Source organism: Copadichromis virginalis, linkage group LG18 (assembly GCF_057382275.1).
Source record: "Copadichromis virginalis isolate Kocher_CV1m ecotype Utaka linkage group LG18, C_Virginalis_male_GT1.1, whole genome shotgun sequence".
Classification (NCBI taxonomy): Eukaryota; Metazoa; Chordata; class Actinopteri; order Cichliformes; family Cichlidae; genus Copadichromis; species Copadichromis virginalis.
This window is the reverse complement of record NC_140635.1, coordinates 2,595,611-2,612,843: the sequence shown is the minus strand read 5'-3', so window position 1 is coordinate 2,612,843 and position 17,233 is coordinate 2,595,611. Positions and strand designations below refer to the sequence as shown.

The following is a 17,233-nucleotide window of genomic DNA, read 5'->3' as shown; positions in this document are numbered from 1 at the left end:
GTGATTGATGATGGTGAGCCAGATGGGCCAAACCATGATCCTATCAGCAGCATGTTTCATTGTAGTGGTGCATCATTGATGGGATAAATGGACTGGTGCTTATATAGTGATTTTCTGTTTTCATGTGGACTAAAGTAGTGGACTGACCAACAGACTGACATTAACATCAGAGCCGTGCTGCTAGTGTGGCTAAAAGAAAAGAGAAGAAGAGACAGTCATGTTGATATGAACATTAGAGAAACACATCATGGAGCTGAAATATGATCCTGCTTCCTCATTTGGACTCATTCACCTCAGCTGACACGTTCAACAGCAGACAGGTTTTTGTAGCAGTCTGTCTCACTGTGGGAGGATATGACTACCTCATCTTTGGCTCTGGAACTAAACTGTATGTAACAGGTAAGAACAAACATTTATTTTCCTTCAGTTGTTTTATTGTAGAAGCTGAAAATGTGTTTAAAGTCAGTTTGTGCTGCTTCAGGCTTTACATGTTAGTTTTTCATCATTAGTAGAGAATTCATCTGCAGCCATTGTTACATAAGAAAAGCTCAATAATCTCTGAAAACATGTTGAAATCTCACTGAACAACTAAAGTTATTCTTTATTTCTGCAAATATTAGTGATGTTACAAATATTTAGGATTTGATCCTCTCAGTGATTCTGCTGGTTTTTAACACAAGATCATATTTGATGTTAAAATTAAATTAATATAGATTAACAACAAATATGGTTTCAGGAAATATTTGCTTTATGTTGAGGAACAAATATTTTTTAATAGTCAAACATTCATGTAGCTGCTTCAAAAAGGTAAATAGAATTATAAAAACAGATACTGATTAGAAAACTCAGAAATGATATGACAGATAAATTTAGGATGAATTTGACATCGTTAAACTCTGATATTTATTTCTGAGATGAAGTCGTGTGTGTGGATTTGTACGTGACAATAAAAAGTTAATAATACTTAAATTTTCCAAAATACTTTTCAAGACAAATTTTTATTAAATATATTTTGTCATATAATTTTTATTTTTATGACTAAAAATATCATGAAGTATATTTCATATTATTGAAAAAGTTTTATTCACCATTTCAGTTTTAGTGTTTTAAAATAGTTGCTACAGTTTTTTATTTGAATAAAAACATAAATTAAAATAATCACTGCATTACTTTTCCAATTTTACACAAAAATATTTAAGAATAAATTAGTCTGAAAGACAAATATGGTCTTTATGGTAAAATATATCAAAGACAAGAAGAATGGAAATTTTATCTGCTGAACTGAATTTTGTGAAATGATATTTAATTTTATTAATAGTACAAAACAATATGAAAAAAGATGAATTTACTTTTGGACAGAAGAGGATCTCTGTTAGAACTCGTGTCTAAGGACTAATAAGAAAAATATATTTTCACTTGTATCAAGACAAATGTAAATATTTTAAAATTGGACTGAACTAAATTTCTATAAAACAATAAAAAGCAAACACATGACGAATTAAACTGAATTTAATTTGACTTTAAAAACATGCTGAGTGTTCCTCATGTGAGCCATGATGACATGAGGTGATGACTGTGTTTGATATGAAGCTGAATCCAGTGTATGTAGTGAACTTTGTGCTGATGAGTAGTTTAGTGATCAGAGTCCATGTAGTTTCCAGGATCAGACTGAATGCAGTGCAGTGCTGGAAGCTGCTGCTGACTGTGTGAATGTGTGTCTGTGCTGCTTGTTGCTGCTGTCAAACTTCAGATGAGCAGGTAGTGAAGCCCGTGGTGAGCGTGTACCCAGCAGCATCCAGAGCCCACCTGGAGGGGAACAGCTCCCTGCTGTGTGTGGCCTCAGCCATGTTTCCTCCTCTGGTCCAGTTCTCCTGGAAAAGACAGAAGAAGAACGGCGGAGAAGCGGAGGAGCTGCCCCCTGCTGAGGGAGAGCAGCTGGAGCTCAGAGAGGCGGGACGCACCATTGCCATCAGGATGGTTGATGGGAGCCATTCTGACACATATAAATACAGCTGCTGGGTGAAGCACGAGGGGGGCACAGTGGAGGCCCGAACACAACAAGGTAATGAAGGCTTGGTGACTGTGTTCAGCAGTGATTCAGCTTCATGTGGAGATGCTGTCAAAGAGAGCAGAGCAGCAGAGGACTGACATTTCTCACTGCAGCTCCAAACATTTGACTCCTTTTCTGTTTCAGAGCTTCCAGCTCCAGCAGCCTCCTGTCCTCCAGAGAGAGAGCCAGCAGACCTGCCAGCTCTGCAGCCAGCTGACTGTAAGATCACCTGCTGCCTCTCTGCATGGACAGCTCCAATGTCCAATGAGGCAGCTGGAACAAGTTTAGGCTCTTAAAGTTGCACTAATTGATCAAATCTTCATCCAACAAGCTCTGATAAAGCCACTGTACACTAGCTGCTCAGCACCAAACAGCAGACAGACCATAATATGTCAGAGATCAGTTTGTTAGCTGCTTGTGGAGTTCTTCTGCCCCCAAGTGGACACAAACACTACATCAATTCATCCACTTGAAGAAGAAGCTGTGACTGTTTCTATTTGGACTTTTTCTCCTTGATCTGAGAGGAATAACCCGACTGTCTGTCTGTCTCTTTGTGTCTGTCTGTCCTTCAGTGTCCTTCCAGTCTCAGTGCAGGGTGAAGCTGCTCTGCCTGCTGTACACAGTGCTGATAGTGAAGAGTCTGGTGTACTGCTGTGGACTCTCTCTGCTGATGATGCTCACAAACAAGGGAGCGTCCACCAACTGCACACATGCTGACTGACTGTTTCCTGCTCGCCTTTTCTCACCATCAGATTTCCTCCAGTCAGCAGTCAGAAATGTAAATTAACTTCTGGTTGGTTCAATGTTTCATTACTGAGCATTTGACCTTTTCTCATTTAATCATCTTAAACTCTGTAATATAAATGTACAAATAAACATGTTTGATGTGTTTGTAAAAGTGTAGATTCTTTATGTGAAGATTTCTTTTGTACATCTCTGCAGAAAAACTCAGCTGATGCATTCAGATCCCACCATAACAAAATAACAGTGTAGTTATTTGTCTGAAGTAAAAATAAAGATTTGAATGTTAAGAATATGCTTCTCATTTCTTCTGTGATACATAACCTGTGTGACTGCAGCATTCACAGATCATAAACTTGCTCTCCTGCAGCAGACGGGCTGTGTGGGTTTCTGCTCTGCAGCCTCCACACCGTTAGCTGTGGCTTTCACTTTAATAACGCAACGACAGTTACAAGCAGGAACTCTGCTTCAAGTTATTCAGGAAGCATCTGTGTTCATGTGTGTGAGAGAAACAAAGTGTGAACTCAGAGCTGTTACACAGTTGATGTTTAGTACGATCACAAAAGACAAATACAAGATGAAGTCTGAACATTAAATCCCACAGAACTCAAGTTGAACCGTTATGATTTAAAAACACTGAAAAAGGGAATAAATTAAGACAAGATTTGTAAAAACAATTTCACAAAACACCATCAGTTCAGATGGATGTTGAGCATCTTTCCATCTTTTTCTAATAATTATAAATATGTAAAATGTTTCATCAAAATGTGTCATTGATTAATCAGCTTAATTATTCAGACTAGTGCAATTTATACAAATAATATAATTGAGTTAAAAACTGAAATCATAATTATTATAATTAAGAGCAGCACAGAGAAACCAACTCAAACAAAGAACATTCATCAATTTGATGATTGAACCAGTGCTGAATATTTATTAAGTTCACCCACGCTGTGCTGTAAATTCTGTTGATATGAATATTAAGATTTAACCCTCATAATGTCCCGATTTCCACACACCTGTGGTCCTCAGGGTCACAAATGTCCCCACTTCATTTCAGTGTTTTTAAAGTATAAATTGTCGATCAATTCAGTGTAAAAAATACATGAAATGATCAGTTATTGTGATTATTGTTTCACAACCAGAGTCGGTCGCTTTAACAGATGATCACAGACGGCTTTATGTCAAAGTTAATGTAGGAAGCTGTTTTTAAACTACTTCAAGTTTTTTACTGGCAGCAAATAATCAGGTTTTCCTTTGGGCTCAAAAATGACCCCGTCTGCTTTGACTGTTTATAAATGAAAGGTATAAAATATCATCCATCTCTGTGTTTCAAGGTTTGATTCAACTTTATTCCAACTCATTGCCTGACATGTGTCTGTATGTTGGCATGGTAGGAACAGCAGGGCATGGGTCTGAGTGAAGGCAAACCTTCATGAGGACAAAGGCGTGTCCATATTTGACACAAGTGCAGGAGGACAAATTATAAATTCGCTGAACTTTAGTGATGCTTTTAAAGAATCTGTGATTTTAAAATCTTAGATGCAAATATAAAATCTGATGAGATTTATTCCACAGATTTGTGTTTTATGTCAGGGTAAATAATCTCTAACAAGTTAAGTGATTTACTATGAAGTGAAAAAGAGCAAATATGAAACAGATGTTGTCATGGAGGAGTGGACTCAGGCGCAGACAAACTCAGACGCTCGATGGCGAAGAATTAAGTGAAGTTTGTTACAGGAGGTTCGGTGTGACGACAACGAGTGATGAAAACAAACATGAACTAAAGGCGAGAGCCTAAAAATCGGCTCTGAGGTAAATGACTCATTTACAAGGTATCAGGTATCACAGCACGCTGTGAGACGCTGTCAGCAGCACTGAAGGAAACACTGTGAACAGTGTTGAGACCACACCAGCCTCTCCCATCCTTTTGTCTTATAGAGATCACAGAGATGTTTCCAAATATTCCTGCTTTTGTACTGTTGTGTAAATGTGTGTGTAAAGGTGGATGACTGCCTGCTGCAGATGAAATCTAACCATGGCTACAAATAAATGAAGCTGACGTGAAACACAGCCCTGTTTTTATTACTGTTTATAGATATTAGAATTGATGATCATCATTTGAATGATTCTTAAAACCATCGTCGATAAAACAGAACAATTAAAAATGAGATGCTGTGAATATTATTTATTCATTTTGATTCACAAAGATAAACATATTTTAAACACACAACCGAACCACATGTAAGTAAGTAAGTAAAACTTTATTTATAGAGCACCTTTCAAGATAAAAATCTCAAAGTGCTTCACAGAAGCTAAAACCTTAAAAACAAAAAAAAGAAAAAAGAATTTGACTATAAATTATGTTTCATGAGATTTTATTCTTTTAAAGTCCTTTGTTTATAATTTATGAACTTTTAAATGATTTTTACAGAATATTATTTTTTATGTTTGTATTTTTCTTTATAGTTTCGTTATATTTAGTTTGTACGTTCAGAGTTTTCATCACAGCTGTTAAACCACAGATAACAGTGTGTGTTAGTAAATTCACAGCAACATGAATGTTTCTGAGTGTTTGTGCATCATGTGACCCAGATTTTTGGATCTGCTGTCAGATTGAAATGAAGACGATGAAACCACAGCAGCTTCAGCTGAGCTGTCAATCAGCAGCAGCAGTCTTATCTGTGGGCCGCAGGGGCTGATGGGAGCTTTGAGGACCTGTTAGAAACCACGTGGCCCTCGTCTGATCTCACAGCTCGTCCTTGTTTGGCCTCAGCTGCATCAGAGCGCCACTTCTCCCCAGGTTCACCAGAGGAAACACCACTGCACAAAATGCTTTTCCTCCCAGCTGCTGCTCTGTGCTGTCTGTGTTCAGGTGAGTGTTTCCAGCCAATCAGGAGCCAACAAAGTCAACCTGTAACAAACACTGTCACACTAACCTTCATCTATCTGTCTGTGTCTCTACAGCACTGGTTACCATGGCAGCAGAACAGCTGATTCAGGACGATTTAACATTGACCAGGAGAGTTGGAGAAAGTGTCTCCTTCAGCTGTGGAGGGACTGAACAGTGTGCTGTCAATGAAGTATGGTGGTATCAAAAGAAAGAAAAAGAAACATTCAGAGTGATTGGGTATATGCCTATGGGAGGTAGCTGCACGCTTAACAAAGGTTACGGTCATCCTCAGAAAGATGATTTCTCATCCATGAATAAACAGAACAGCTGTGAGTTGAAGATAGAGAAAGTTAAACGCGATCATTCAGCCACCTACTACTGTAACTGTTATAAGCTTGGTCCCCACAGTGAGAAATGATCCCTGCAGCCTGAACAAAAACCAACAGATGAACAGATGTCAAACAGTGTCTGTGACAGGAAGAGAGCAGTAAACCACAGCCCAGCTTCACATGTTTCACCTCCATCTCAGAGTCACAAACATACTGAGCTCAGGGACCATTTTTATTTACTGCTGTCAGAAATTCAATTCGATTTATTTCTGTTTAAACAGATTTTTCATCCTGTTTTAAGACAGAAACAAGAGGAACAGATGACATCAAACTTCCAAATGTAAACAAATGTATCCTCAGTCCCACAAAAACATTTATTCAAAGTGAAAGAAAAACAGATTGTGTCAAACTGAGTCAAAGTCCATCCCTCATTCACAGTCTTAATGTTCTCTTCATGAAAACTCTTCCAGCAGCACTTGTTGTTTAACACCTTTCAGTACATTTAACCAGACACTTGGACTGATGTCAGGTCAGGATTTTGTCCTTCTAGCAGCGGCTCATTAGGACGCTGATTTTGTTGGACACATTTCCATCTAGTTGGTTCTGAAATTGTCCAAACCCAGCAGGTCATGGCCGCCCTGACCTGGTTGTGTCAGAGGTTTGTTCCCTGAAAAACAGAGCTGCTCCTTCCCACTGTCTGCAAGTCCTGCTAGTAAGGAAATGTTGTACATTTAGTGTTTCTCTTCATGATGTTGAAAGGTTTTAATTCCCTCTTTGGTTTTAAGTCCTGTTAGTCGTGCTTTATCCTCACATAGAGAATTTAGGAAACATGTCGTCCTGAACAAGCAGCTTGTATTAAGATATGTGGTCTGAGCCTCCTTCAGCTTTCAGAATAAACATGAGTTTTACATGATTTAGTCTCTGACTGAAAGTAAACAGGAAGGAGATGAAAAGCCAACAGAAGTGTCCTGAAAGACAACCTGAGCAAACTGGTGGTTTTCCTGCAGACTAAGGAAAACTGCAGAGTCAGACCTGCTGCTTCCACCTACAGAGCCTCTGTCAGTGCCCCAGGTCAGCCGTGGTACAATGTAGCTGCTGTCACCAGTGAGTGAATGTGTGGATGACTGAATGTAGAGGAAAACGCTTTGGGGTCCACGGGACTAAGTAAAGCCCTATACAAATACAGGCCATTTACCATTTAAGTTGTACTTGATGTCCTCGTCCTGGCTGATGTCCTGGGATTTTCTGCACTACAACCACATTAGTGTTCTTCTTCATGCCACCTTGTGAAGTATACCTCAGCCTCATGTAGCAAAACACCACCACAGCATGATGCTGCTGGCAAAGTGTCATGTGACCTGGGGGTAGAAAGAGATTGAAGCCCCCCGACCCCCCCGCTGCCACCTGTTATTACAGCTGAGAGGGTGTGGTGACAGGAGGCTAAAATACAGCAATTTTCATTTAATATTCTCCAAATATGTTAAAAGCAAATAATCTGGTCTGTAGGAATGCAGGGAGATAAGAAATGTCATCAACTCATCTTTCAAGTGATTCTGAATCAGAGAAATAGCATCAAGTGTTGTAAACTTTGAACACAGAACCATAATTTATATGTGATCTTACTGAAGATTAATTATGCATAATTGCACCATACAGATCAGAATATTAAATATAAATATGTTTAAGTTAACCAGTATTATGATCCTGAAAATTAAGCCTCTGAGAGTTTGTCCTTTGAGTGTGTGTGTGTGTGTGTTTGTGTGTGTTATGAGACACGCAGGCACCGGTTTCTTCATCTCTGACTTTTATAATAGTGGAACCCCGGCTTACAAAGACCCCATTTAATGAAAAGTTCAAGTTACGAAGGCACTTAACGGCAATATTTCTGCCCGTGATACGGCAAAATGCCCACGTAACGACATAGATAAAGAAAAAAAAATTAATTAAATTCCATAATGTTATGTACATGTACACGTACGTATGTATGCATGTGTAACCCACTCCTGGGTAAGTACACCTCACTCTAGATTCGGGGATGAGCTGGACATGAGTGCGAATAATCATAACACACAGAAATTTCAGACTTTGACAATAACAGTTTTCACAGCAAAACAACAACTAGGGCCCTTAAAATAAAAATTTAAAATTGTCCCTTTGAAAGTATTTGCTAGTTGCAACCTTATAGTTCAGTTTGTTCCTCAGAGTTTATAGAGTAGGGTCAGTCAAGTCAAAACACAGATCGAATGAGGGAATGATCTGCAATGATCTGTCAGTCAGCAAAAAAAGGGTGAAGTTTCACACTTAGTGTTTTTATAGTCTAGAGTGCACTCTTTTTATCCGTTCACTGTTGCCAGCCGGGGTGACTGGTGGAATCCTACCAGAAACCAGATAAACCATTGGCCGTCTGACTGGTTGTGCAGATCTGGATCCTGGAAATCACACTGGGAGGCTCGCCATCAATTGGAATCACTGGTCTTTTCTCGTGGAGCTCAAAGCTCACTAAAAGACCTGACATCCTGAAAAATTGTAGTACTCGAGACACGTGGAACACTATTAACTTAGCCGCCACCTCTGCTGATTTCGGCAGCTCTGTCTAACATTCAACTCACTATTGAAATGTTAGCCGATAACTTCTGAACACTCTTTGACAACTTTTATGAAGCCTTGCGGCAGTTTCTGCTGCTAATCAAGATAGCTTCAGATTTTTCTTTTCCTCGAATGGCTGGTATCAATACGCCATGTTAAAACACACAACTTCCTGTTAACCTTCAAAATAAAAGCTCCTGCTAGGCACAGCAGGAAGTGTGGAAATAAACACATTTTTCACTTCTTGTGACAATAAAATAAAACAAATAAAAGAATGATTCTGAAACTAAACAAATACCTTATAAAGCTCATCTTATTTTTACCCGTTTCTCCAGCTGGGTTACACATGCATACGTATGCTTTCTTCAACCTCCACCACCTCCTCCTCCACCAAGAACTTCGTCTGCAGCCAGCACCGCCTCACTCAAAAGGCGATGGAAAAATGTGCTTCGACTTATGAAAAATTTGACCTACGAAAGACCCTCTGGAACGAATTAACTTCGTAAGTCGGGGTTCCACTGTATATGATTTATTTAAAAGAAATTCATATTGAGTGAACTGTGATTGATAAACAGTAAAAGAATGGGTTTGTGTATAACTGGAGTAAAAGAGGACAATGAATGTTCTTGTGAAAATGTCCTGATGGAAGTAAAGTTGCATAAACTGCATAAAACAAGATGTGAAGCATATTTTCATGTGTATGTAATAGAATTTTCTGTGTTAAGATTATTACAGAAATGAAGAAAATGTAATGAAGGTGTCACAGGCTCGGTCTCTGACCCAGTGTTTTGAGTTTTATTTTGTAGGTTTGACGTTTTCATGTTAGTTTGGTGAATATAAGTTTGTGTGTTTATTCTTATTTTGGGTTTAGTGGAGGTTTAGGTTAGTGATTATATATCATCTAACTCCATGGTTTCTGTTTGTGGTTCCTTGTCCAGTCTCATGTGTTTTAGGTCTGTTAAGCTTTTGTTGTCGTGTCTAAGTCTTCATGTTCTCTATTTTATTTTGAAAACGGTCTTATGTTCTGTGTTCGTGTGGTTAGTTTTACTCTCCCCTGTGTCATTATGTTTCATTCCAGCTGTGTCCTCATGTGTCTCCACTTCCCCTGATCACCTCATGTGTGTATTTAAGTCCTCAGTCTTCCTGTGCTCAGTGTCGCGTTGTCTGTGTTTCCTTCTGTATGTACCCCTTGTCACAGTTTCCCAGTCAGGTCACAGTAAGTTATGAAGTCCCAGTGAGAGTCCTAGTTTCCCAGTTTATGTTCAGGTTTTCCCTCAGTTTTGCATTTTTGTGAATTTTCAGCCCTAAATAAAGGTTCGCTTTTCGTTAAGTGCAGTTTTGTCTCCTTGCCTCTGTCTGCGCTTGGGTCCTCTACTCTCTCCACACGGTCTGCCCCCTGCAGCTCGTGACATAAGGTCTTTAAGCAAACGTTTTTAAAAAAAAGTTAGAAATAGATGATAAGGTGGGACATTGTATGATCAGATGTCAACAACTTAATTGGATAGACAAAATGTGAAGATCTCCAGTAGGAGAGGATTCAAGTTTTTTATTTGTCACAAACAGGTAACAACAACCAGAGATGGGCAGTAACGCGTTACTTTTAACGCGTTACTGCAATCCGATTACTTTTTTCAAGTAACGAGTAAAGTAAGGGATTACTATTGCAAAAACGGTAATTAGATTACTTTCCCGTAGGAACGCTGCGTTACTGCGTTACTAAAACCGTGATTTTTTGCGAGAATGTCTCATGACAGTGACGTAAGCAAGTGTGGCGTTCGTGACAACAGCTGTGTGCAGATCAACAATGGACAATATTGTCACGGTCTGGCTGGCAGACCATGGGGGTGTAGGGAAGGAGGACCCAGGCGCGGTGCTCTGTGTGTAAACAGTGCGTTTATTTACAGTGTATGAAACTAAACAACAATAAATCCCCGTGCTTTCCCCAGACTCCCGTGTCGTGTCTTCTCCCAGTGTTTGTGCTCTCCGCTCCCGTGTCTCAGCACTCCCCGTGCTGGCTGCTGTCTGGCACTCCACCCCTCTCCTGGGGACACAATAGAAGCAGGACACATACAACCGCGGGCATACACACACACTAACCAAGCACAACTGGGTGACTAACATGGAGTCTCAAGCAATGATCCCGCGTCGGTGGGAGCTCCCGACGAGGCCTGATCAGCAGCAGGTGTGTGGCTTCGGGTGTGGCCAGACCGCCAGCAGGGCCACACCCACCAGGCCTGAAGGCGCCCGTCGAAACACACACACACGCAAACAGGGAGAAGGACAGCAACACCAAATATACATACAATAATAATATAATTCATAAATGCTCAGGGATCCTGGGTCGCTCAGACCTCCGCCTACCCTACTCCTGCTTTACAGGTGAAAATAGAGCAAAAGGACCACTAGTCTTTGACTTTATTTATTTTCTGATGTGTTTTACTTGCATCTATTTGAAAGAGTGAGTGTTAACACAAAAAATATTTTATTTTATGTGCTGGAATGTGCAGAAAATAGGTTTAAATATTAAACAAATTTCTTCCAGTCAGAGAATGTTGCATATAATTAAATTTTTGCTTGATGCATAAAGTTAAAAGATTAAAACTAATAAAACTAGTTTTAAAAAGAGAATTTTCCATTTGATTACCGTATAAATGATGACACTGGACGCAACGTGTTCGGGTGATGTTTCCCAACTTTACTCGTAACCCGGAAGTTCCCCCACACACAGCCTTATGGGAACAGTAGTCTACCGCTACACCTCCTCCTTTTAGCTAAAGACATACTTCATAACAACTCTAACAGCTCACTAGAACAGAAATGGGGAGCATCATGAAATGTGAAAATTATACACGTCCCTCATTTGTTCACTTACATTTAAATGAAACACATTATTATAAACATCTCTAACAGCTTAACCCAGCTTTGAATAGGGCATGAATGGATAACTTCAGAGAATTACACATCCAGTCTTTCAGGAGGTCTCACCACTCGACCAGATCTGGTAAAAGTCCCTGTTGGTCTGAGGTGGCTCCTATTTCTCCTCAGAAAACCCCTATCTGTCTCTACCACATAAGATCTGGGAGCACGGGCAGGTCCAACTGCTGCTCCAGTGGTTCCTTCAGTGGTAATCCACACTTTCTGTCCTGACGATAGTTCCAGAAGCGGTCTGACTCTATGTCTGCGGTTGTAGTGTTTTGCCTGCTCACGCCTCCCCTCCTCATCTTTTTTGCGAAAAGCCTGTAGGTCGGGCCACTTTGGCACCAGCTTTGCCACAGCTTGTGGCAGCGTGGTCCGCAGTTGTCTCCCCATTAGCAACTGCGCCGGCGAGAGCCCATGTTCCAGTGGGGTGGCCCTGCACGCTAGAAGTGCTCTGCTGAAGGCACAGTCCTTTTTCCACAAGTCTTTAATAGTACGAACAGCGCGTTCTGCCTCCCCATTGGCTTGGGGGTACCTGGGGCTGCTCGTTTCATGTGTGAACTGATACTCTTTGGCAAAGTGCTTGAACTGTTCTGATGAAAATTGCGGCCCGTTATCCGATACCACAGTCTCGGCAATGCCATGTCTTGCAAATGCCTCTTTTATATCATTAATAGTGACCTCTGCTGTTGTGTGTCTCAGTTCAGCTATCTCAATGTACCTTGAGAAAAAATCAATAATCAGCAGGAAATGTTTCTTTGACCACTCGAACAGATCCATGCCGACTTTTTGCCATGGGCGGTCAGTCACCAGCATTGGTTCACGGCACTGTAACCTGTGTTTTTGACATGTTTCGCACCTGTCTACCATCTGACGTATTTGGGTTGAGATGCCCGGCCACCACACCAACTCTTTTCCTCTGGCCCTGCATTTTGAAACGCCCTGGTGGCCTTCATGCAAACGTGACAAAACCTCTGCTCTCATTTGAGGTGGTATCACGAGTCTCTTCCCTTTCATGAGAAGACCATGGACTAGATTGAAGTCCATTCTGTATTGCCAGTACCCCTTTAACTCTGGATCTAGTTTACCTTTTTCTGGCCAGCCTGTCCCACATTGATACACCACCTTTCTACACAGGTCATCCATTTCCTGCAGCAGCTTTATCTCCTCCACCCTTTTATCTGTGGCTGGGAGATGGTAAGCTACACAGTGCATGAAAACCTCCACCTCTTTTTCCAGCTGAAGATGCCCCAGCAGAAGGAGGCCCCGCCAGCGGTGCTCGTGAGAGAGCATCAGCAGTGACGAGGTTCTTCCCTGGAACATGGACAATGGTGAAAGTAAAGCGCAGCAGCCTGAGGCGGAATCTCAGGATGCGTGGAGGCAGGTCGTCCAGGCCTCTTGTGCTCAGAAGAGGACCAGGGCTTTGTGATCTGTGATTAGAGTGAACTGTAATCCCATGAGATAAGATGAGGTCCACACATATTCTGGGGGGCTTTCCTGCTGGTCTGGGGACCACTACCATGCCAGAACACCACTCTGTAGGCTCAGTGACTTTGGAGATAACACCCATTTCTTCCATTCTGTGCAGCTCATTTCTCACTGCATCTCTGAGGGGAAGAGGAACACGTCTTGGGGCAGATAGGGCTATTGGTACAGCTCCTTGCTCTAGCTCAATGTGATAAGGCTCCCTCAGCACGCATAAACCTTTAAAAACGTCTGGGTATGCTGCCCTGAAATCTGTCACCGATTCCGTTACTGTGCTTACTCTGTACACAAGGCCTCACACGCTGGCCTGCTTAGCAGTGGCTGTACTAGACCTGACACAAGGTAGACGTCTTGAGAAACACTGCACCTTTTCACTGCTAGCTGTGCCTCGAAGCAGCCTTTAACATTGAGTGGGTTACTGCCCGGCCCTAGTAACTTCTTTCTGGGTCTCTGCAGCTTACCATCCCTGTCTGGACTGTACAAACCCTCTGGAATAGATGTAACATCCGCCCCTGTGTCGAGTTTAAAATATACATTTCCCCCATTTAACTTGACCTTTTGCACCCAGGGCTGTGACCTCCCGGTCTCTACTTCACCCAAGAACACACAATCCTCGCTGTCTGTATCTTTCTGATTTTCTGTCACTTCGCGTAGCGCTGCAGCTTCACTACTGCGACAGACCGCAGCAAAGTGCCCTTTTTTCTGACATTTTCGACACTGTACCTCTTTGGCTGGACATTCTTTCCATGAGTGTTTGTTCTTGCGACGACAGCGGCCACATTCCTTTCCACTTTGCTTGATTGGCTTTTGTTCTTTCTTCTGCCACGTCTGCGTTTTCCCGCGTGTTGTATTTGTCCGTATTGTGTCCATGTTCAGTGTTTTCTCCACTGCCGCGCTGCAGTGAAGTATTGATTGTTGTTTCTTTACCGTTTCGCTCTGCCTAACTTTCTCAATGGCTTTAACAAGAGTCAACTCTGAGTCCATTTGCAGCAGCTCGGACAGTCTTTTGTCTTTTATGCCACTACAGTTCTGTTCCTTATGAGTTTGTCTTTGAGTGCTCCAAATGCACAATTTTCTGCAAGTTTGTGCACAGCAGTTATGAACGACTCTGTACTTTCCCCAACCTGTTGCCATCTGGAGTTAAACTGTGCTCTTTCAAAAATTACGTTATGTTTTCCTACGTAATGTTTTTCAAATGCCTCTTTGACAGTTGCATATTTCTTTTTATCTGCATCGCACAGTGGTAAAACTGCCAAAACATCAGCAGCAGCGTCTCCCATAGCGTACAGGAGTGCGTTAACTTGATACTCGTCTGATTTGTTATCAAGAGCGGTTGCAATGCGAAATCTTTCGAACCTTCTGATCCACTTTGGCCATTTGGCAGGATGAGAAAAGTCAAATGTTTCTGGGGGTGTTATTGGTACCGTGGTCGCCATCGTGATGTGTGGATCTCTGGCTTCCTCGCGTTCAGAATCCAAGCTTTCCGGTGCGCCGACCCCGTCTCCTCCCTCCGACATGTGAGGCTCGTGCTCGACCGCGCGCGCACACGTGCCCTGTTGCTAGCGCCGCTCACAGCCTCGGCCGCGCTTCACCTGCATGCCGGTCTTGTTCGGGTTACCGATGCGAAAACTTCTCTCGCAGTTAACTGCACCGTACTGTACTCAAAAAAAGAAAAAACTGTGGAGACCTCCGTTCGCACTTCTGACACCACGTATAAATGATGACACTGGACGCAGCGTGTTCGGGTGATATTTTCCAACTTTACTCGTAACCCGGAAGCTTCCCCCACACACAGCCTTATGGGAACAGTAGACTACCGCTACAATTACATTTTGTATGAAGGATTATGTAGAAAAAGTAGAATTGGGCTGAAAGATCTATCGCTTTATCACCTATTCAGGTTGTAAATCGTGTTTTTAAAAAGTAACTAAGTAACTAAGTAACTAAGTAATTAATTACTTTTGAAAATAAGTAATCAGTAAAGTAATTTATTACTTTTTTGGGGAAGTAATCAGTACTGATTACTTTTTTCAAGTAACTTGACCAACACTGACAACAACACATCACTACCAGCAGTAAAAAGTTTAGGCTCAGAGCCTCAGATTCCAGCAGAGATGATTGATCGCAGACCAACATGCGAACCTGCAAACTGGTTTTGTAATTTTTTGCCATGTTAGGGCAAAATATCAAGAAGACCTGGATTTCCACTCAGCACAGAACACAGACATGAGGATGTCCAACATGTCTGTGGCCTGGGCGGGGCCCTTTCTCGCCAATATGTCTGTGAAGGTTCTCTGTCATTCAGGTCATCATACTCTAAGACACTTGAAAAAAAGCATCTGGACGTCTTTAAGTTTCTTGAAGATGTTTCACCTCTCATCCAAGAAGCTTCTTCAGTTCTAGGGTCAAATGGTGGAGAGTCCCACTCCCAACAGGGCTTAAAACTCTGGGACTCTCCACCATTTGCTCTCAGAACTGAAGAAGCTTCTTGGATGAAATGTTTTCAAAAACCACAGGAGAAGATGAGTGGAGGAAACGCAGACAATCCAACGAGGAACAAAGGCAAACACACACAATAAATACACAGAGGGGAATGAGGGAAAAGCACAACAAGAGGGACACACAAATGAACGTAGTCAAAGGAGCTTGCAAAGAAAAGCATCTGGACTTCTTTAAGTTGCTTGAAGATGTTTCCCCTCTCATCTGAGAAGCTTCTTCAGTTCTAAAGTCAAATGGTGGGGAGTCCAGTACCTCCTCTTTGACTCCCATCACCCTCTGGAACACAAACTTGGAGTAATTAGGACCCTACACCACCGGGCAGAACATGTTCCCTCTAAGCCTGAAGGGAAAAAGAAGGAACACACACATGTAAAGGAAGCACTCAAAACATGCAGTTATCCTAACTGGGCTTTTATAAAGTCAGCAAAGATGCACAGAAAAGAAGATCAGACACCAGCGAGGGAGGATAAGAAGGACAGACGCAACAACATTGTCATCCCCTATGTAGCCGGTGTATCAGAGAAACTCAGGAGAGTTTTCTCCAAGCATGACATCCCGGTGCATTTCAGACCCAGCAACACACTCAGACAAAAACTGGTTCACCTGAAAGACAAAATGCCAAAACACAAACTTAACAATGTGGTGTTTGCTGTACAGTGCAGCGAGGAATGCTCAGACCTCTACATTGGAGAGACCAAACAGCCACTTCACAAGCGCATGGCACAACACAGAAGAGCCACCTCCACAGGACAAGACTCAGCAGTCCATCTGCATCTAAAGGTCAAAGGTCACTCTTTCGAGGATGCCAATGTTCACATTTTGGACAGAGAAGACAGATGGTTTAAAAGAGGAGTGAAAGAAGCATCTATGTCCACTGTGAGCGACCATCTTTGAACAGAGGTGGGGGTTTACGACACCAACTCTCTGCCATCTATAATCCAGTTTTGAGATCCTTCCCAGACGCCTTAACGCCCACTCACATCCTGGGCCATCTGACCTCAGGAAATCGCATGATAAGGTGAGGCCAGGTTTCACAATGAGCTCACCCGAAACCCTGGCTGATTGTGACCCACACCCAATTTCACACCTTGGCTCAGGCGATTAGAGGATCATCAGGGGGTCCTTTTGTCCCTCTGTGGGGGGAAACTCCCACTAGGTTTATATCTGGGACTCTCCACCATTTGACCATTGATTGTAAAAATGTTGAGGACCTTTCGGCTATTCTTCATTCTACTTGCACTTATATCTTGGACTCTATTGCACCATTCAGAACTGTGCGCGCTAAGAATTCATCAGAACCGTGGTTGAACGATTACACCCGCTCCCTCAGACGCGACTACAGACGCGCTGAAAGGAGATGGAAAAAGGACAGATTGTATGTTTCCTTACAGATTTTAAGGACTTGTCTCTCTGCTTATCAAGAAGCTGAAAAAACTGCAAAAACACAATTTGTCTCAAACTTAGTATCAGCAAACGGTCATAGGCCTCAGGTACTTTTTAACATTCTTAATCGCTTTTTTAGTTTATGTGATAATCCTGGAGTTACTTCTTCACCAAGTATGTGCGATGATTTTTTAGCATTTTTCAATAACAAGATCTTATCGATTAGGGCCCTTGTTTCGTTGTCTGTTGTCTCAGTTCAAAGCCCTCCACCTGTGTGTTCAGCTGTCTTAGAGCAGTTTGATCCCGTCTCCCTTAAGGACCTGACCGCGATAGTTAGTGGCCTAAGATCAT

General features: G+C 41.9%; 1 protein-coding gene across 1 annotated transcript; it reads left to right on the top strand.

The window, feature by feature from the left end:
- On the top strand, positions 1–3,058 carry LOC146686906 (immunoglobulin lambda-1 light chain-like). The gene is made up of 4 exons (XM_085440151.1): positions 1–399; positions 1,751–2,062; positions 2,195–2,269; positions 2,623–3,058. The coding sequence occupies exons 1-4, from the start codon at positions 261–263 to the stop codon at positions 2,769–2,771; spliced, it is 675 nt and encodes a 224-aa protein (XP_085296277.1). The 5' UTR covers positions 1–260; the 3' UTR covers positions 2,772–3,058.
- The last annotated feature ends 14,175 nt before the right edge of the window (positions 3,059–17,233 follow it).